This window comes from Stomoxys calcitrans, chromosome 1 (genome assembly GCF_963082655.1).
Source record: "Stomoxys calcitrans chromosome 1, idStoCalc2.1, whole genome shotgun sequence".
Taxonomy (NCBI): Eukaryota; Metazoa; Arthropoda; class Insecta; order Diptera; family Muscidae; genus Stomoxys; species Stomoxys calcitrans.
This window is the reverse complement of record NC_081552.1, coordinates 100,748,550-100,770,551: the sequence shown is the minus strand read 5'-3', so window position 1 is coordinate 100,770,551 and position 22,002 is coordinate 100,748,550. Positions and strand designations below refer to the sequence as shown.

At 44.7% G+C, this 22,002-nt stretch overlaps 1 protein-coding gene across 1 annotated transcript; it reads right to left on the bottom strand.

The window, feature by feature from the left end:
- Positions 1 to 5,223: 5,223 nt before the first annotated feature.
- On the bottom strand, positions 5,224 to 6,356 carry LOC106091160 (protein lin-7 homolog C). The gene is made up of 4 exons (XM_013257596.2): positions 6,240 to 6,356; positions 5,909 to 6,175; positions 5,723 to 5,856; positions 5,224 to 5,589 (listed from the first exon to the last, which is right to left on the bottom strand). Exons 1-4 carry the CDS (start codon positions 6,274 to 6,276, stop codon positions 5,440 to 5,442), a joined length of 588 nt encoding a protein of 195 aa, XP_013113050.1. The 5' UTR covers positions 6,277 to 6,356; the 3' UTR covers positions 5,224 to 5,439.
- Positions 6,357 to 22,002: the final 15,646 nt, after the last annotated feature.

The window sequence follows — 22,002 nt, the reverse complement described above, 5'->3', positions numbered from 1 at the left end:
CATCCTTCGGTGGTGGGTATAAAAATGGGGATTGTTGAATCAAACCTTTTCGAAATAATATTAATGAGCGATTGTCAATAAAATTCCAAAATGGGCAACCTAAAAAACGTCGCACATGTAGAGAAATATGATCAAATCGGAATTAACGGAATACAGGTAACGAACTACTCGGTTTAGAGCAAGCGCCAAGAGTTTCATGTTGCGCTTGGTAGTACCAGAAAAAACCTCAAGACAGTAAAGAATGTGTGGCATAATTAATACATGAACCAGTTTGTACTTTACTGAAAGGCGTAGCACAAGGTCAGTGTTATAAGAACGACAAAGGGCCAGATGGGTATGTATGACAACATTGTCTATATGTCTATCAAAATATAATTGATCATCAATAGTAACCCCTAAACATATTATATTTCGTACGAAATCAATCGCATGGTTGTTATAAACCAAATGTAAGTCCCTGCAGCTATGAGTGGAAAACAACATAGCTTTAGTCTTCGAGGGGTCAATGAACAATCTATTAGACCCAGTGTTCATTGCCGTCACGTGAAGCTTAGCTGCGAGCTACCGCGCGCGTCCACAGGTTGCGGAAAGTAGAATGCTCCATACGGAATAGCTGCAACTACAGTCGCGGACAATCAGCGGTATCAAGTGAAGTCTAAGTAAGAGGCCGGGCCGCACCGGCTCTTGCACATATACGGGGTACCTATGATTCTCGATACAAAGCGGGCTATTGCAAATTGCAAATTTTGCCAATGAACATCCTACTAGGGAACAGTGGCCAACTTCTCACATATCAATGATTGGACTGCACGATTCATGTTTAAGCTCAATGATAAGGGGCCTCCTTTTTATAGCCGAGTCCGAACGGCGTGTCGCAGTGCGACACCTCTTTGGAGAGAAGTTTTGCATGGCATAGTACCTCACAAATGGTCCCGCCAGGATTCAAACCCAGGCGTTCAGCGTCATAGGCGGACATGCTGACGCTGAATGCCTGGGCGCCTTTAAATAACCTATGATCACCCAGTTCCCGCGGCGATCGGTCCTTTGGACTGGAACGAGCTTGCCCACCTACAGGAGCTTGACGAGGATCGCCACCTCCACATGAAAATGTGGCTACAACAACAACAATATTGGCTAAATGGCGACTTCCATTGCGCCTATGCTCATTAAATCGCTTTTTGAAATTCGTGTTCACTCTTTGCAGCATATTAATCGATTTGTTAGCAAAAGTTGTTCTTGAGGTGTGCTATGGTCCGTGGTCGGTCGCCAGAGGCGCACCCTGTCGAACCCCTTCCCGCGCAACTCACTGCTTGAGAATTTTTTAAATAAGTTAGTTTCTTTAGCGCATACTTTAAAATGGCAAGAAAATGAAACTAGTTTTTGCTGTAACACCCTTTGTAATAACTCAATACAAGTATGCACATTATTTTAAAAAAATTTACCTAATTTTTAAACGTAAATAAAAAAATAAATATGAACAAGTTGTTGTTGTTGTTGTTGTAGCAGTTTATTGTGTACTATCTTTCGTCTGCTTGATTCTGTTGAGTGTCAAGACCCAGGAACTCCGCGACTAAGATGGGGTGCGTCCACAGGGATCTGGGTCTGAGTCGAGTGGGTCTGGCCGGGCAGTTAAACAGGTGACGTGTATCGTGCGGTCCCTGGTTACAGTCGGGACATACATCTTGCACGTCGGCATCAATCCTAGCTCTGTGGGAATTGAGGCGGCTGCATCTGCCGGAACGTAATTGAGCCAGAATCACTCTGGTTTGCCGGGGGAGGTCGATTTCTTCGGGTGCAATGGGTGGCGGTCGTACTCCAAGGACTACATTCACCCGGTAGCCAGTTAACGCGTCTGCTACCGTGTCTGCATGAATGTTGTTCAGACCCGCTTGATATGCCGCTTGATCTAGAGGTTCTCTCTTGTAGCGCTGGACCTCACGCTCTAGATCATGTAGATCTACCTTAAGGCTTCTGGGCGGTGGGTATCTATCCACAAGATGATGATTTGGATGATTTCTGCGATAACAGCCCAAAAGGTATTGCTTAGACAGCATGTAGTTATGTCTTCGCACTGGTAGGATCTTTGTCTCCTGGTGGAGGTGGTCCACATGAGAACTAAGGAGGCAGCCCGTCGCAGTTCGGAGGGCGGCATTCTGACAGATCTGAATATTATTCCACTGCGTGTCACAAAGCTGACGTGACCACACTGGCGCTGCATAACTTACCACAGACCGGCCAATTGCCTTGTACGTGGTCAACAAGGTTTCTTTGTCTGCACCCCAAGTACTGCCAGCGAGTGACTTGAGGACCTTGTTTCTACTTTTGACTTTATTGCAGATTGCTGTGGCATGTGGGGAGAAAGTGTAGGAGCTGTCAAATGTGACGCCAAGTATTTTGGGACACTTGATGGTCGGAATCAATTCTCCATCGACCATCACAGTCAGCTCAGAATTCACCTCACGCGTATTTGTAGTGAACAGTGTGGCTGAAGATTTGGTGGCGGATATCTTCAGATTTCTTGCAGCGAAATATGAGGCAAGCTCGTTGAGGTAGACGTTCAACCTATCGCAGATGTCATCAATGGGTGGGGGGCCTGATGCCAAGATCGTACAGTCGTCCGCATATGATACGATCTCTATGCCGTCTGGAGGAGGTGGGATGGAGGAAAGGTAGAGGTTAAACAGAGCCGGAGATATCACCCCGCCTTGGGGAACTCCCTGTTTCACTCTACGGTGTTTTGACTTCTTATCCCTAAATTCCACAAATGACTGGCGGCCACACAGATAATTCGCGACCCAACGTTTAAGGCCTGGCTGGAGGGACGTGTTGGCGATGTCCTCAAATAATTTGGCATGGCTGACCGTGTCGAATGCCTTCGATAGGTCCAATGCCACGAGGACCGTCCTATCACATGGCCTGGGTTGATTGAAGCCACGGCAAATGTGTGTGGTGATGGCATGCAAAGCTGTTGTTGTGCTGTGCAGTCTCCGAAATCCGTGTTGATGCTCGGCGAATGGAAATTCTCCTACGAGGCTCGGGAGGAGTAATGCCTCAAGCGTCTTAGCCACTGGTGAGAGAAGGGAGATCGGTCTGTACGACTCCCCCAAACTCGGGTCTTTACCAGGCTTCAGTAGCGGGATCACTCTGCCCATTTTCCAGACATCGGGAACTATAAGAGTGTTCAATGACAGGTTAAGGACAGTGGTAAGGTACTCAACTCCAGGTAAATCCAGATTCTTCAGCATCAATGTAGAGATTCCGTCGGGGCCCAACGCCTTGGAAGATTTGGCGCCACGGATGACATTCGTAACTTCGCCCACGGTAAATTGTGATGGCTGTTCATCGGCTCGGAGACCACGAATACGGCGAATGGCTCTCCTCCTTGCCCTGTCTCTCTCGGGATGCACGATAAATTGACGGTTGAACAACCTGGCGCATCTCTTCGGATCAGTCACGGTTAACTCGCCAAAAGTGACTGAGGTCCTGTCGTCCCGTCTACCGGGGTTCGAGAGAGACTTAACAGTGGCCCACAATTTGCCTGCACCGGTGCCTAAGTTACATTGCTCCAAGTGTTCCAGCCACAAATTCCGCTTATGTTCGTTGACTACCCTGTTTATTTCCAGATTCAGCTCGCTGATTCTGGGGTTAGCGGGGTCCATAGCACGAATCCCATCACGCTCGTCTGCGAGTACCACTGCTTGCGCCGGGAAATTGGGTCACACTTGCGGTATTCGACCGGCTGGAATAAAGCGAGCGGCTGCTGCGTTGATGATGTCTCGGAATTTCCTCTCGGCCACAAGCACATCAGAGGGGGGTGGCAGTTCATTGAAGCGGCGATTGGTATACTCTCTGAAGCCAGTCCAATTGGCCTTCTTATAGTTGATGAACGTTCGGCGCTCAGAGGTTATGAAGTCGGGTGGTCGGTCGATGGTGAGGATTATGGGGAGGTGGTCTGACCCCAAAGAGATGACGGCTTGCCAGGATACGTCACTCAGGAGATCAGGGGATGCGATTGAGATGTCTGGCGAGCTGCTGCACCTCCTCGTAATCCTAGTGGGGGCATCCTCATTCACCGTGCAAAACGTGGAGCTATCTATCTGCTCTGCCAAAGCTATGCCACGCTGGTCGTTGCCTAAGGGAGAATGCCATGACGAGTGATGTGCATTGAAATCCCCCAGAACCAGACGACTATGGCCAGATAGCAACCCACTTATGTCGGGGCTGTAGGCCTGGCCATTAATCGGGACACAGCTGCCAACCGGCGGTATATACACGTTGTATATCTCTATCTCGGCAGTACCAGACTTGACTGCTACCCCCATACATTCCATGTATGGGTCACTAGCGTCAAGCGCAGGCGAGATAGGTCTATACTGCACGGAATGGTGTATAACGAAGGCCAATCCCCCACCTCCATTCCTTGAGCGATCCTTACGTAGCACATTGTAGCCGTGACAACTGTGCAAGCTGCAGGTGTTAGTCAGCTTTGTCTCCTGGATCGCTGCGACCGATATGCTCTTCCGACTCATAAAATCCACAATCTCATCAATCTTGCCTCGCAGTCCATTGCAGTTTAACTGCAGGAACGATACATTTCCCGACACTGGCCTGGCAATAGTAGGGCTAGGGTGCTGTCTTTGCATAAATTGCCGTACGGGAGAGGTCGGGGGGGTCACATAGTCCGACGACGAGGACGCCGAAGGCGACGACGGCGACGCTTGTGACCCACTGCTGGCTGAGTTCGCACAGCACCTAGCGACATAGCCAGTATGACTATACTCCCGTAGCGAAGTTAGGCCAGAGCAAGAACGGAAATGTACCCACTCCAAGCACCTGTTACACCTCACCGACACTGACCGATGATGAAGGCGGTTCTGGCAAACGGAACAGAACCAGGGTCCGGGGTTCTTTTCAATCCCGGCACGGACCAAAAGCATACGGAGAAGGCACTCCGAGACGTGCCTCTCCCATGACGAAAAAAGACGAACACGTACACTGAGGCGGCAGCCCTTGCCGATGAAGATTCCATCGGGTCAATCCGGTACGTACAACCGGCTGCCATGGGATTGAATATGAACAAGTGGTCTGTGATAGCCAACTATGTACGTTTTCACCGGGATTTGAACCAAAGTTTTCGACATCATAGGTGCACATGCTAACATCTGCGCAACTGATAGCTCTCCTTACACGCCTAGCATACAATCTATTTTAAAATTCTGCCGATTATATTGAAATAAGCTTAACATTTTATTTAATCATTATGTCGAAATTGGGAAAACATGAGATAGATTTATTTGCGCAAGTGCCAAATTGTGAGAGGCAAAATGCTATTCGAGGTGTAATGCACTTGAAATAGATTAATTTGTTATATGCATAAACAAATCTACCAATTAATTAGTTAAATTTGCATAGCTCATACATTCAATTTTACTAATAAGTTTATTGTCGCCTTCTGGTTGTACGTTGCTTATCAAAGCGCATTTCCATTTCTTCCAAAACTTTAGGAGTATATCTCACGACCAACTTTACTGAGCCCACTGCTTGCTTCAATAGTTCAACAGCCTTCTCATGGTTTTCTCCCTCAACAGACTGAAAATATTGAAAAAATAATAATAACAATAAGAATAACAAAACAAAGTTTTCGGCTGTTAGAGATTTTACAGCAAAACTATTAAAACTCAATCCGAGTCAAAATTTTTTATAGAAAATTAAGCCTTCATACCACTCCATTTACAGATAGTAGCTGATCACCACGCTTTAATCCTCCATGGCGGTCGGCTACACCACCTGGGATGATACGTGATATATATATTGGAGAGTTTTGTTCCTTGCCACCCATAACATTGAACCCAAGACCTGAAATTACTTTAAGTAAAGATCTGTTTTTCACATGCTAACAAATGCCAACCTTCTTCTGTCTTTGGTAACTCCACTACCCTCGGATGTGCATGACCCTCACTTGCTGCAAATGCTGCTACTGTAGCCTTGGCCGTTGCAGACGCACGCACATCTTGAGATCCTTGAATATCTACTGTTTCGTATACGTGCTCATATACTTCGCGGACAGCATTAAGAAAATCACTTTGTAGTACCTTTTGCAAAGCAGCCAATTTCGTTGTTGGAAAATCTCCGCTGGCCTGGAGTTTTTCCAATAGTTCTATGGATCGCTTGACATCTTCAAGACATAAAAACACAAAACAAATGAACAAACTACAGGTTAATTATGTAGAAGCACGAACCTCTTGCAAGAGTCAAAGGTTCACAAACTTCCGTCATTTTAACTTTTAACTTTCTGTGAAAGCCCAACTATTTTTAGAAAGGAAAAGTCTAGTTTTTCTATATACCAGAAACCATCAACATATGTTAAGATTTCATCAGATGATTGAATTTAAAAGGCGGGTTGACACCTCAAGATTGATTAAATGTGCCTGTTCACATTTTGAGACGGATCGAACATTTTAATTGGACAGATTTATTTCTCCACATACAAAAAACTTGTTATTATTCATGACCGAATTATTTAAAGGTTATCTCACACGAACAGCTGTTAACAGCCGGCAGTATTTGACGGTAATAAGATGCCAGTACCGCATATGACATAATGACCAGAACAATTTTTTCTCGCGAAGTACACTATCTGTCAACGAGTTTTGGTTGTGTGTGTATTTTAGTTAAGAACGATACATACACAAACAACGAAAAATTGCGCGATCTAGTAACATACTCAAAATCAGAGCTTTACTAATCACTGATTTTGACAGATAGTGCACTCAACATTCTGTTGTTGGGCAACTGTCACTTCCTGTAAATGGATATATCTTGGTACTGCGATTCTGTAACATCGTTTAGTTTAATTTGACATTTTAGACAAATAAATCGTCTGCCCTAAATTTTTAATTTTTTTATTGTTGTAGCCACTTCTTTATGTGGAGGTGGCGATCCTCGTCAAGCTCCTCTGGGTGAACAAGCTCATTCCGGTCCATTGGTCATTTAAAGGCACCAATAGCCCGCCTTGTGGTATCGAGCATCATAGGCACTCAGTATTTGCGCAAGGGCCGGTGCATCCCGGCCTCTCACTGAGACTCTCCGCTCGATACCGCTGATTGTCAGCTACTCCGTATAGAGTATTCTATTATCAGTAACCTGTGGATGCGCCCGGCAGCTCGCAGCTAAGCTTCTCGTGACAGAAATGAACACCACAAAAATTGGAGCTCAATGTTCCAGCCTGTATGGGGCTCATAGCTATCCCGTGTGCAATTTGACAGCAATCAAATGCTTTATAATTTATTTTTTCGCAAATATATAAAGATTTAAAAAAAATCACAGTAGTAGTAGTAGAAGTAATGGTTTTTAGCCCAGCTGATGAAATTTTCTAATTCCAGAGTTGTATGGAAATCCCACTAGAACGTCAAGTGATTGGTTTGGATTTAAAATTTTTTTTCGCATTTTGTTCCTTTTTCACGTTTTAAATGTTTTAATTTATAATTTACACGTTTATAATCATAAATCTTTTGGTCTTGTGGCTGCTACACATGATGATGCAAATTAAAACTTGAATGTCAACGTTCTAGTGGGATTTGGATACAACTCTGAAATTTGCCTTCTAATTGTACCAAGATAAAATAGTATCGACATGTCGAGGAAAAAATATCATGAAAATTTTTCCAATTAAAACATTAATTGAAAATGAAAAAATTTAGAATAAAAAATTAATTGAATCAATATTTTTGGTTTTTTTTTTGTTTCTCTTTCGAGACGAGCTCAATGATCGGAGATGGAAATGGAAAGGAAAGCCAAAAATAGAAACTCACACCAACCACTATGGGACGCGTTTCGTCTTTGGTTAGAAGACTTCTACCATATTAGGTGTGATGGCTTCAAGGCCGTGCATTGGTATGTTGTATTTGAATCGTATTAATAGCGAAAACGCATCCATGATACAATTACCACACTCGACAACCCTGTCTATTAGCTGTACTTTTCCCAATGCATGCATTTTTTGTGTAATGACAGACATTCTTTCTGTGACTTCTTCCGTACTTCACATGATTTTGTGCATCTGTTGGAAGTTGTATTGATGGCTTAGAACGCTAAGACAACGGCAATGGCCCTCTCTGTTGCTCCGTGTGCCCAGGTTCGAATCCTGACCACGCTCTGCCGAATATTTAATTTTTCAAGTTTTTTGCCTGTTAAGGCTGGTACTACGTTCTTTTTTACGGAAAAATTTCCGAAAGTCGTTCTTTCGGTAGTTCGACAAGGGAGATTTTTTTGGGTTTCTTTGGCCAAAATTTCAACAATTATCAGCTGCTTACGAGCATGTATGTTTTTGCAATTTCAACCAAAACCCACCCCCTTGTTAGCATATTCCACTTTTATCCAAATATTGATGTCCTACACATTCTTTCACAAACCTTATTATTCCGTACAGATTGATTGAGTTGCATGTTGTGAAAGAAATATTTATTTTTCTTTCGAGTATATTTACTTATATTAAAATAATACTTTCTTATTTCTGCATCTACAAACACTTTATTTTTTCCAACCAGAGTAAATAGATGTGAGCAACATCACTAACACTAATAGACACTCAGTTACAATTAGAAGTAATTTTCCGTTTGTTTTTTTTTTTTATATGGATTTTCAACGCGAAAACCGAATAAGTACCGGCCTTTAGGGCGAAAATCATTAAATTTTAAAATTTTTCTTTGTTTCTCTTTCGAGACGAGCTCAATGATCGGAGATGTCTCGAAAGAGAAACAAACAAAAACTTGTAAAATTTAATGATTTTCGCCCTAACAGGAAAAGAACTTGAAAAATTAACATTTCGGCAGAGCCCGGCCAGGATTCGAACGTGGGCACACGGAGCAACAGAGCCATTGCCGTTGTCTTAGCGTTCGAAGCTTTCAATACAAGTTCCAACAGATACGCAAAATCGTGTGTAGTAAGATTGGGAAGACTAGGATAGGCAGAAATTCTCATTTTGAGATATCAGGTAATGCAGTGGCAGGTTACTCAACACCGCCCAACGAACATGGGACCGAAAACCAGCCAATCACGTCATCTCTCAATATTGGAAAGACTAGGATTAGCAAAGATCCTAATACTAAAATGCCAGGCAATGCAGTGGCGAGAGACCCAACACAGCCTAACAAACAGGAACCTGACGACCCATCACCGACTTCAAGATTCGGAATACTGGGATAGATAAAGATCCAGGAGTCCCAATGCAACCCAACGAACAGGGAGACGATGATGGTACCATTACCTGCTCCCAAGAAGCCCATTTACTTAAGATTTGGAAGGCTAAGATAGGCAAAGATCCTTGTATTGAAACATCAGGCAGTACAGGGAATGGAAACCCAATACAGCTTAACGAACAGGGACCCGACGGTAAACCATTACCGACTTTATAAAAAGTCGGAAGACTAGACTAGGCAAAGCACCTAAAACGATGACATCAGGCAGTGCAGTGACAGGAAAGTCAATGCAGTCTAAAGAACAGGGAGCAGACGATGAGATCATCACAGACTCCCAAGATGCTCATTTACTGGAGGATCAGTGATTGAGGTAATCCAGATAAACCTCCACCTGCACACACTCTGATGGAGAAAATCAGTAAGGGCAAGATTCATATTGCCTTAATTCAGGAGCCATGGACGACCCGAAACAAAGTTTCTGGACTGAACCATATTAACTACCAATTATTCTATGCTAACGCTGGTACTCGGCCAAGGACCTGCGTTATTTGTCATAAAAATTTTAATTATATATTTTCCCCAGAATTATCAACGTCGGATGCAACATTGGTGAGACAGGGAGACGGTGAGCATACCTGGCATCACTTTATCTGCCTTTCGACTCCCCGACACCGCCACCCAAGTCGGAGCTGCAATGGCAGTTAAAGAAAGCAAAACGAGGTTCTAAAAGGGTGCGATGCGAACTCTCACCACATTTCGAGGGGTAGTACCAACACGTATAAGTGGGGCCAAGCCCTGACAAAGTTCTTGAATACTAACGACCTAATAACACTTAATATTGGTAACACCCCTACCTTTGTTAATAGGATTAGGGAGGAGGTATTAGATGTGACGATATGTTCGGAAAATCTAATCGATGAGGTTCAGGATTGGAGGGTTTCCATGTTACAGTCTTTCTCTGACCACCGCTACAGTGGTTTAGAATAGCACAGCAAGCGGCGAATCCGATAAGCTTCTGGAATAAGTTGAAAACCAACTGGGCAAAATTCAGAAGGCTACTCGGAAGAAGACTTGAGCAAGATAATTAAGATTGTCCAAGCATAGAAGACATTGACGAAAATGTCAACAGGATTATGACTGCACTGGTGGGGTCCTTCGAAGATAGTTGTCCTGTTCGGGAAAGGAAATCAGCCCAAGAAAAACCCTGGATGACTGGGGAGATTCGCAATATTGGGAAAGAGGTTTGCAGAATTTTTAACAGAGCACGTCGTAAGAAAGCTGATGTTTATAGGGTTGTGTATTACACACGGCTCAAGGAATACAATAAGATAACCAGAGCGGCAAAACGTGCCTCCTGGAAGCATTTCTGCGAACAGGTCGATTGCGTTAATGATGCCGCCAAGATAAAAATGTTTCGCCCAAAAACCCATGTCCAAACTGAAACTTTAGTAGACGACATGGGAGTGAGAGCAGAGACAACGGAGGACATGTTGAGGCTTTTGATGAAAACCCATTTTCCACAGGATACGAAGGGACTCACGGAGACACCGGAATCTTGGAATAATGACGTTGATCGAAGATTAATAATAATACAATTTATGGTGAAGGAATCCTTGAGGAGCTTCAAACCATTTAAGTCACCCGGAATATTTCCGGCATTACTACAGAAAGAGGCAGACTATCTGGCGCCTCATATGACCAACTTTTTCACAGCGTTGTTGTTGTTGTTGTAGCAGTTTATTGTGTTCTATCTGTCGTCTACTTGATTCTGTTGAGTGTCAAGACCCACGAACTCTGCGACTAAGATGGGGTGCGTCCACAGGGATCTGGGTCTGAGTCGAGTGGGTCTGGCCGGGCAGTTAAACAGGTGACGTGTATCGTGAGGTCCCTGGTTACAATCGGGACATACATCTTGAACGATGGCATCAATCCTAGCTCTGTGGGAATTGAGGCGGCTGCATCTGCCGGTACGTAATTGAGCCAGAACTACTCTGGTTTGCCGGGAGGTCGATTTCTTCGGTTGCAATGGGGGCGGTCGTTCTCCAAGGACTACATTCACCTGGTAGCCAATTACCGCGTCTGCTACCGTGTCTGCATGAATGTTGTTTAGACCTGCTTGATCTAGAGATTCTCTCTTGTAGCGCTGAACCTCACCCTCTAGAGTCGTGTAGATCCACCTTAAGGCTTCTGGGCGGTGGGTATCTATCCACAAGATGATGATTTGGATGGTTTCTGCGATAACAGCCCAAAAGGTAGTGCTTAGACAGCATGTAGTTATGTCTTCGCACTGGAAGGTCTTTGTCTCCTGACCCGTCGCAGTTTGGAGGGCGGCATTCTGACAGATCTGAATATTATTCCACTACATGCCACAAAGTTGACGAGACCACACTGGCGCTGCATAACTTACTACAGACCGGCCAATTGCTTTGTACGTGGTCAACAAGGTTTCTTTGTCTGCACCCCAAGTGCTGCCAGCAAGTGACTTGAGGACCTTTTGACTTTATTGCAGATTGCTGTGGCATGTGAGGAGAATGTGTATGAGCTGTCAAATGTGACGCCAAGTATTTTGGAACACTTGATGGTCGGAATCATTTCTCCATCGACCATCACAGTCAGCTCAGTATTCACCTCACGCGTATTTGTAGTGAACAGTGTGGCTGAAGATTTGGTGGCGGATATCTTCAGATTTCTTGCAGCGAAATATGAGGCAAGCTCGTTGAGGTAGACGTTCAACCTATCGCAGATGTCATCAATGGGTGGGGGGCCTGATGCCATGATCGTACAATCGTCCGCATATGATACGGTCTCAATGCCGTCTGGAGGGGGTGGATAGGTAGAGGTTAAACAGTGCCGGAGATATCACCCCACCTGGGGAACTCTCTGCTTCACTCTGCGGTGTTTCGACTTCTTATCCCTAAATGCCACAAATGACTGGCGACCACACAGATAATTAGCGACCCATCGTTTCAGGCCTGGCTGGAGGGACGTGTTGGCGATATCGTCAAATAATTTGGCATGGCTGACCGTGTCGAATGCCTTCGATAGGTCCAGTGCCACGAGGACCGTCCTATCACATGGCCTGGGCTGATTGAAGCCACGGCAAATGTGTGCGGTGATGGCATGCAAAGCTGTTGTTGTGCTGTGCAGTCTCCGAAATCCATGTTGATGCTCGGCGAATGGAAATTCTCCTACGAGGCTCGGGAGGAGTAAAGCCTCACGCGTCTTTGCCAATGGTGAGACAAGGGAGATCGGTCTGTACGACTCCCCCAAACTCGAGTCTTTTCCAGGCTTCAGTAGCGGGATCACTCTGCCCATTTTTCAGACATCGGGAACTATAAGAGTGTTCAATGACAGGTTGAGGACAGTGGTAAGGTACTCAACTCCAGGTGAAGCAAGATTCTTCAACATAAATGTGGAGATTCCGTCGGGGCCCAACGCCTTAGAAGATTTGGCGCCACGGATGACATTCGTAACTTCACCCACGGTAAATTGTGATAGCTGTTTATCGGGTCGGAGACCACGAATACGGCGAATGGCTCTCCTCCTTGCCCTGTCTCTCTCGGGATGCACAATAAATTGACAGTTGAACAACCTGGCGCATCTCTTCGGATCAGTCACGGTTATCTCGCCAAAAGTGACTGAGGTCCACCGGGGTTCGAGAGTGACTTAACAGTGGCCCACAGTTTGCCTACACCGGTGCCTAAGTTATATTGCTCCAAGTGTTCCAGCCACAAATTCCGCTTATGTTCGTTGACTACCCTGTTTATTTCCAGATTCAGCTCGCTGATTCTGGGGTTAGCGGGGTCCATAGCACGAATCCCATCACGCTCGTCTGCGAGTACCACTGCTTGCGCCGGGAAATTGGGTCGCACTTGGGGTATTCGACCGGCTGGTATAAAGCGAGCGGCTGCTGCGTTAATGATGTCTCGGAATTTCCTCTCGGCAGTTCACTGAAGCGGCGATTGGTATACTCTCTGAAGCCAGTCCAATCGGCCTTCTTATAATTGATAAACGTCCTGCGCTCAGAGGTTAGGAAGTCGGGTGGTCGGTCGATGGTGGTCTGACCCCAAAGAAATGACGGCTTGCCAGGATACGTCACTCAGGAGATCAGGGGATGCAATTGAGATGTCTGGCGAGCTGCTGCACCTCGTCGTAATCCTAGTGGGGGCATCCTCATTCACCGTGCAAAACGTGGAGCTATCTATCTGCTCTGCCAAAGCTATGCCACGCTGGTCGTTACCTAGGAGAGAATGCCATGTCGTGTGATGCGCATTAAAATCCCATAGAACCAGACGATTATGGCCAGATAGCAACCCACTTATGTCGGGGTTGTAAGCCTGGTCATTAATCGGGACACAGCTACTAACCGGCGGTATATACACGTTGTATATCTCTATCTCGGCAGTACCAGACCTGACTGCTACCCCCATACATTCCATGTAGGGGTCACTAGCGTCAAGCGCAGGCGAGATAGGTGTATACTGCACGGAATGGTGTATAACGAAGGCCAATCCCCCACCTCCATTCCTTGAGCGATACTTACGTAGCATATTGTAACCGTGACAACTGTGCAAGCTGCTGGTGTTGGTCAGCTTTGTCTCCTGGATCGCTGCGACCAATATGATCTTCCGACTCATAAAGTTCACGATCTCATCGATCTTGCCACGCAGTCCGAGGCAGTTTAACTGCAAGAACGATACACTTCCCGGCACTGGCCTGGCAATATTAGGGCTAAGATGCTGTCGTTGCGTAAATTGCCGTACGGGAGAGGTCGGGGGGGTCACATAGTCCGACGACGAGGACGCCGAAGGCGACGACGATGCTTGTGACTCACTGCTGGCTATGTTCGCACAGCACCTTGCGACATAGCCAGTATGACTATACGCCCGTAGTGAAGTTAGGCAAGAGCAAGAACGGAAATGTACCCACTCCATGCACCGGTTACACCTCACCGACACCGACCGATGATGAAGGCGGTTCTGGCAAACCGAACAGAACCAGAACGGCACGGACCAGAAGCGTGCGGAGAAGGCACTCCGGGGTATGCCTCTCCCATGCCGAAAAAAGACGAACACGTACACTGAGGCGGCAGCCCTTGCCGATGAGGATTCCATCGGGTCAATCCGGTGCGTACAACCGGCTGCCATGGGGTTTTCACAGCGTACCTAGGACTTGCATATACTCCGAAAGCCGGCAGGAGGCGAGGGTGGTGTTTATACCCAAGCCCGGTAAGGCAATTTATGCGACACCAAAGGCCTACAGACCCATAAGCCTTACGTCCTTTGTACTCAAAACCATGGAACGTATTGTGGACAACATCCAGCGAACTGCTCAAATACAAACAGCATGCCTATGTTAAGAGAAGGTCGGTAAGGGGTAAGGATCCGAACGAGCTATGCAGACGGGCCGAAAGGATCTTACATATGGCATATGACTGGGCTAGACCCAGAGGTATCAATGTTAACCCAGAGAAGACGGAAATATGCCTGTTCACAAGGAAGACGAAGGAATTAAGCGCACCACGTTTCCTTAATGACAGGAAACTGAATTGGAACTGCCAATACTTCTGTTCAATACTCGGATTCAAATGATGGCTTGTTTGTTAACCACAGCCGCACTGCACTGATGCACAGAATTTAATGTTACATCTAATGCCTCTGGACACTGTGGCTAGACAAAATGCTGCGACCACATCACACGTCACATGACAGCTAGACCACTGTGTTTTCCTTGATACAATATCCGATGTTCCAGGCAGTGTGGAAAAAAAAGTACTGTATCACGATTCCTGATAGAACCGATTGGAACTAAGATATCCCTGGTAATAGAAGCTACATAGACTTCTATACGGATGGTTCTAAACCAGACGATTAGGTGAGCTTTGTTGTGTACTCGAAAGATCTAGAACTGGTCATATCGAAAAAGATACCCGACCACTGCAGTGTGTATCAATCGGATATCCTTGCAATTAAGGAAGTGGATATAATGACATTACGACGATTGGCATAAATATCTTCTCAGACATTCATGCAGCCATTAAATCCCATGAGAACGTATTTCTGAACACAAAAATCGCCCTCGACTATCGCAGATCTCTCAAAGAGATGGCTGAACAGTTCAAAATTCACCTGTTCTGGGTGCCGGGCCAGAGATATCCCAGGGAATTGTAAAGCGAACGAGCTTGCAAGATTAGGAACTACCGTACACATTCCAGGCCCGAAGGACAACGAATGATAGATGGTCACTAAGAGGGGGCTGTGAGCATTCCAAAACTATCTGGATTTGAAGAGGTCTACCGCTTTACTGTCACTGGCTAGAACATACGTCTCAGCCATTATGTCCGTCATGACAGCTCACTGTGTAATCGGAAAACATGTTGACAGACTGGAAATTCTCCTACAAGGCTCGGGAGGAGTAATGCCTCAAGCGTCTTTGCCACTGGTGAGAGAAGGGAGATCGGTCTGTATGACTCCCCAAACTCGGGTCTTTTCCAGGCTTTAGTAGCGGGATCACTCTGGCCATTTTCCAGACATCGGGAACTATAAGAGTGTTCAATGACAGGTTGAGGACAGTGGTAAGGTACTCAACTCCAGGTGAAGCAAGATTCTTCAACATCAATGTGGAGATTCCGTCGGGGCCCAACGCCTTAGAAGTTTGGCGCCACGGATGACATTCGTAACTACGCCCACGGTAAATTGTGATAGCTGTTTATCGGGTCGGAGACCACGAATACGGCAAATGGCTCTCCTCCTTGCCCTGTCTCTCTCGGGATGCACAATAAATTGACGGTTGAACAACCTGGCGCATCTCTTCGGATCAGTCACGGTTATCTCGCCAAAAGTGACTGAGGTCCTGTCATCCTGTCTACCGGGGTTCGAGAGTGACTTAACAGTGGCCCACAGTTTGCCTACACCGGTGCCTAAGTTATATTGCTCCAAGTGTTCCAGCCACAAATTCCGCTTATGTTCGTTGACTACCCCGTTTATTTCCAGATTCAGCTCGCTGATTCTGGGGTTAGCGGGGTCCATAGCACGAATCCCATCACGCTCGTCTGCGAGTACCACTGCTTGCACCGGGAAATTGGGTCGCACTTGGGGTATTCGACCGGCTGGTATAAAGCGAGCGGCTGCTGCGTTAATGATGTCTCGGAATTTCCTCTCGGCAGTTCACTGAAGCGGCGATTGGTATACTCTCTGAAGCCAGTCCAATCGGCCTTCTTATAATTGACAAACGTCCTGCGCTCAGAGGTTATGAAGTCGGGTGGTCGGTCGATGGTGGTCCGACTCCAAAGAGATGACGGCTTGCCAGGATACGTCACTCAGGAGATCAGGGGATGCAATTGAGATGTCTGGCGAGCTGCTGCACCTCGTCGTAATCCTAGTGGGGGCATCCTCATTCACCGTGCAAAACGTGGAGCTATCTATCTGCTCTGCCAAAGCTATGCCACGCTGGTCGTTACCTAGGAGAGAATGCCATGTCGTGTGATGCGCATTAAAATCCCATAGAACCAGACGATTATGGCCAGATAGCAACCCACTTATGTCGGGGTTGTAAGCCTGGTCAATAATCGGGACACAGCTACCAACCGGCGGTATATACACGTTGTATATCTCTATCTCGGCAGTACCAGACCTGACTGCTACCCCCATACATTCCATGTAGGGGTCACTAGCGTCAAGCGCAGGCGAGATAGGAGTATACTGCACGGAATGGTGTATAACGAAGGCCAATCCCCCACCTCCATTCCTTGTGCGATACTTACGTAGCATATTGTAACCGTGACAACTGTGCAAGCTGCTGGTGTTGGTCAGCTTTGTCTCCTGGACCGCTGCGACCAATATGCTCTTCCGACTCATAAAGTTCACGATCTCATCGATCTTGCCACGCAGTCCGAGGCAGTTTAACTGCAAGAACGATTCACTTCCCGGCACTGGCCTGGCAATATTAGGGCTAGGATGCTGTCGTTGCGTAAATTGCCGTACGGGAGAGGTCGGGGGGGTCACATAGTCCGACGACGAGGACGCCGAAGGCGACGACGATGCTTGTGACTCACTGTTGGCTATGTTCGCACAGCACCTTGCGACATAGCCAGTATGACTATACTCCCGAAGTGAAGTTAGGCAAGAGCAAGAACGGAAATGTACCCACTCCATGCACCGGTTACACCTCACCGACACCGACCGATGATGAAGGCGGTTCTGGCAAACCGAACAGAACCAGAACGGCACGGACCAGAAGCGTGCGGAGAAGGCACTCCGGGATATGCCTCTCCCTTGCCGATGAGGATTCCATCGGGTCAATCCGGTGCGTACAACCGGCTGCCATGGGGTTTTTACAGCGTTCCTAGGACTTGCATATACTCCGGAAGCCGGCAGGAGGCGAGGGTGGTGTTTATACCCAAGCCCGGTAAGGCAATTTATGCGACACCAAAGGCCTACAGACCCATAAGCCTTACGTCCTTTGTACTCAAAACCATGGAACGTATTGTGGACAACATCCAGCGAACTGCTCAAATACAAACAGCATGCCTATGTTAAGAGAAGGTCGGTAAGGGGTAAGGATCCGAACGAGCTATGCAGACGGGCCGAAAGGGTCTTACATATGGCATATGACTGGGCTAGACCCAGAGGTATCAATGTTAACCCAGAGAAGACGGAAATATGCCTGTTCACAAGGAAGACGAAGGAATTAAGCGCACCACGTTTCCTCAATGAGACGATATTCGATATCTGACAAGTTCAAAAACTTAGGTGTGATCTTGGACAGGAAACTGAATTGAAACTGCCAATACTTCTGTTCAATACTCGGATCCAAATGATGGCTTGTTTGTTAACCACAGCCGCACTGCACTGATGCACAGAATTTAATGCTACATCTAATGCCTCTGGACACTGTGGCTAGACAAAATGCTGCGACCACATCACACGTCACATGACAGCTAGACCACTGTGTTTTCCTTGATACAATATCCGATGTTCCAGGCAGTGTGAATTACACCCTACCTGAGCCATTTTTTTGATAAAAAAAAGTACTGTACCACCATTCCTGATAGAACCGATTCGAACTAAGATACATAGACTTCTATACGGATGGTTCTAAACCAGACGATTAGGTGAGCTTTGTTGTGTACTCGAAAGATCTAGAACTGGTCATATCGAAAAAGATACCCGACCACTGCAGTGTGTATCAATCGGATATCCTTGCAATTAAGGAAGTGGATATAATGACATTACGACGATTGGCATAAATATCTTCTCAGACATTCATGCAGCCATTAAATCCCATGAGAACGTATTTCTGAACACAAAAATCGCCCTCGACTATCGCAGATCTCTCAAAGAGATGGCTGAACAGTTCAAAATTCACCTGTTCTCGGTGCCGGGCCAGAGATATCCCAGGGAATTGTAAAGCGAACGAGCTTGCGAGATTAGGAACTACCGTACACATTCCAGGCCCGAAGGACAACGAATGATAGATGGTCACAAAGAGGGGGCTGTGAGCATTCCAAAACTATCTGGATTTGAAGAGGTCTACCGCTTTACTGTCACTGGCTAGAACATACGTCTCAGCCATTATGTCCGTTATGACAGCTCACTGTGTAATCGGAAAACATGTTGACAGACTGAAGGTTGCCAGTAACGACTTTTGCAGAAGCTGTAAGGAAATCGATGAAGAAGATACTATAGAACATCTTCTGTGTGTGTGTCCCGTACTGGTAGTCAGAAGGAGTTCTAATTTAGGCCCTCATTTCTTTGAGCACCCGTCTGATTTAGCGGATACGAACGTTCGCAAGTTGATGGGTTTTTTAAAGCGATCTGGATGGTTCAACGATAGGAACTAGAAGGCATCTTTCTTCTTCTGCTCCTGTAGTATCACAATGGACGAAATGCATGCCTCGCGTTATGTCAGCTACAGTTGTTGTGTGTTGTGACGCTATTTTCGCCCCATTGCACTTCCTATTCGGCGGTAATATCTGATTGTACTTCTTTAATACATCCGCCAGTGCGTATTTTGCACCTTCTCTATAAAGAGTCTGGACATTCCACGTGCAGATCAGCAAATCGTGGTTCTTTTTCGATTGCGAGGGTCGTCAATGTTGGGGGGTCCTTTCGTTTGCGAGGGTCGTCAACGTTGGGGGTCCTTTTTTTCTATTTCCACAAAACTTTCCATTTTCGACTAACTGTTTAATTTCTAGAAACTATTCTTATCTTATTTAAATATGATCAAAAGATGAATATTAATGGCGTAACGGCTTCTTTAGCATCGATCTAATTATAACATATTCTAGATAAATGTTTTTCTGTTTGGATTCCCCAATGTGTGTAATTCATAAATTTATTGAAAAAAGATATATTAATTACTATTTGTTTATGCCGGTAGCTTTACCTGAACCCGCATCCCATCTCTTTCTTTTATAATAAGGGAAACAATATTTTACTCTGCATTTTTGGAAAAACTCCAAAGGTGTTTGTTTCTAAGGTGTGATCATGGACCCAAAATTAAACCTCAAATTCGTGTTCCAGGAGTTTTACATATAAATCATATTGCATCGAAATCGAGGGTGCGCCTTATACAGCGCGCTTTCCGCAAAAATTATAATATAACATTTACATAATTACAATTAAATTTGTAATTGATCCAATTAAAAAATTATTTGGATATTTCGGAAATTTCAATCATGCTTTTAATTAGATCAATTAAAATATAAAATTGAAATTTTGAATAATTTTTTTAAAAATTTTTTAATTAAAAATTAATTGAAAATTTCAATCTTTTTTTATTTAAAATTTTATTCAATCAACTTTTTTTTAAAAACTGTGATTGGCGTAATCATTTTCGTGATTGAAGCAGTTTCAATTAAAAAATTAATTGGATCAATTAGTTTTGTAATTGAAACCTGCTTTTATTTTTTTCTGTGTAGTATTGACTTCGACTTTTCGCCCGAACAACTGACTAAACATGTCTAAAAAATTAACTAAATTGGTTATGACAGAATATTTATCCGATTAGCCGAATGTAGAATAGCGTTCTAAGCGCCTCGATTTTCTGTGCCTTTTCTAAAATGTCTGACACCAATTTTCGAGATGTCTCCCATCACTTGATCTTCCCATAGGGCTCTTGGTCATCCCGGCTTGGGTGTACCACCGTGATCGCCTTCAAACGGCTTCTTTGCTGAGTCCTCTTCATCCATTCTGACAACATTTTTCGTTGTTTTTGTGTGCATGGTTCTTAACTATAATACACACACACCCAAAACTTGTTGACAGATAGTGAACTTCGCAAGAAAAAATTATTTTCAGCTGTTAACGGTACACTACCTGGTAGTTTTGTCATGGATTCAAGATGGAATCGGTAATGTTGTCAAATCCGCAGTAACGGATACAATGTCGTCGAATCCACAGTGACGGCTTTTGTCCCAGACGCGACCAGGACACAGCAGCAGGAGCTAACAGAAACGATCATTGTTCCTATCAATATGGTTATTGATAGGAACAATGATCGTAGTTGAAATCATGGGTGAGACAGGAACAACGCGTATAAAGAGACAGAAGGTGTGTTGCAGGATATAGCAGCACGTCAAATAAGTAAACAAAAGCTTGAAAAAACAGGTTGATCAGCGCGCATAGTTGGTAACCCTTTTGAGCAAGTTAAGATAAAAAATTAAATTTATTAATTTTTTATTAATCAAACATCGCCCATCCGGGCTTTACATTGATAGATTAGAACATTTTCAGGTTTTTTAATACAAAAATCAATATTAAAATCTAATATAATACTATCACTAAAATAAATAGCTAACAAATTTATTGAATTTAAAAAAAATGTGTTTTTTTTAATTAGTAACATAGTCTAACGCACAAATCAAACACCAAGAAAAAGCAGCAAATGTGAGATATTTTCAGTGATAAAAATGAATTCAATTAAGTTGCCTATAAGAAATGTTGGATTAGCTTAGACTTAAAAGTTTGTTGACATACTGAGATGTTTTTAAGACTAAAAGGAAGAGTATTCCATAGCCTAGACAAGCGAATTACAAATGATCTTTCAAATACAACATGATTGAAACTTTCAATACGAATTTGAGAGTTCCGGGTTGAATACAAGAATTGAAAGTAAGGAAGAAGGTAACTGAGTTCACGGTACTTAAGGATATTGAAGAAAAAGCAGAGGCATCTAATAATGAGAAAGTGCTCAAAAGAACATCCAAGTAATTGTTTCGCAAAGTATTCGTAGTCTCGTCTACAACGACAACCGTAAACAAACCGTAGTTCGCTGGGGAAACACTTCTGAAGCCTAAGCAGATTAGTCCTATTGGATCCGGAATATACCTCAGCACCATACAATATATGAGGCATCAGCAACGAATGAGCCAGCATATATTTTATTTGTGTGGGTAAGATAACATTCAAATTTTAGAGCTTTTTAAGTATAAAGTTTAATTTTGAGCAAATTTGTGCAATGTGCAAGGAGAATACAATAACCGAATCAATTACAAAGCGCAATGAGGTCATAGTATCAGTCGATGTGACAACATTGTTTTGAACAATAATATGTTGAGTATTGATGACGTGAGCTATTAAATACCACGCATTTTGTTTTACCAATGTTAATTGTTAAGTTATTTGACCGAGCCCATTGACAAACTCGTCCGATATCTTCATCAAGGTTCGAGATGCAACTTTCTAACGTACCGGAGTCAGTTGTACTTAACAACTGAAAATCATCGGCATATATTGCTAAGTCTATATGTTGTACACAAGAACGAACGTCATTAACATAGAGCATAAACAATACAGGTCCCAAG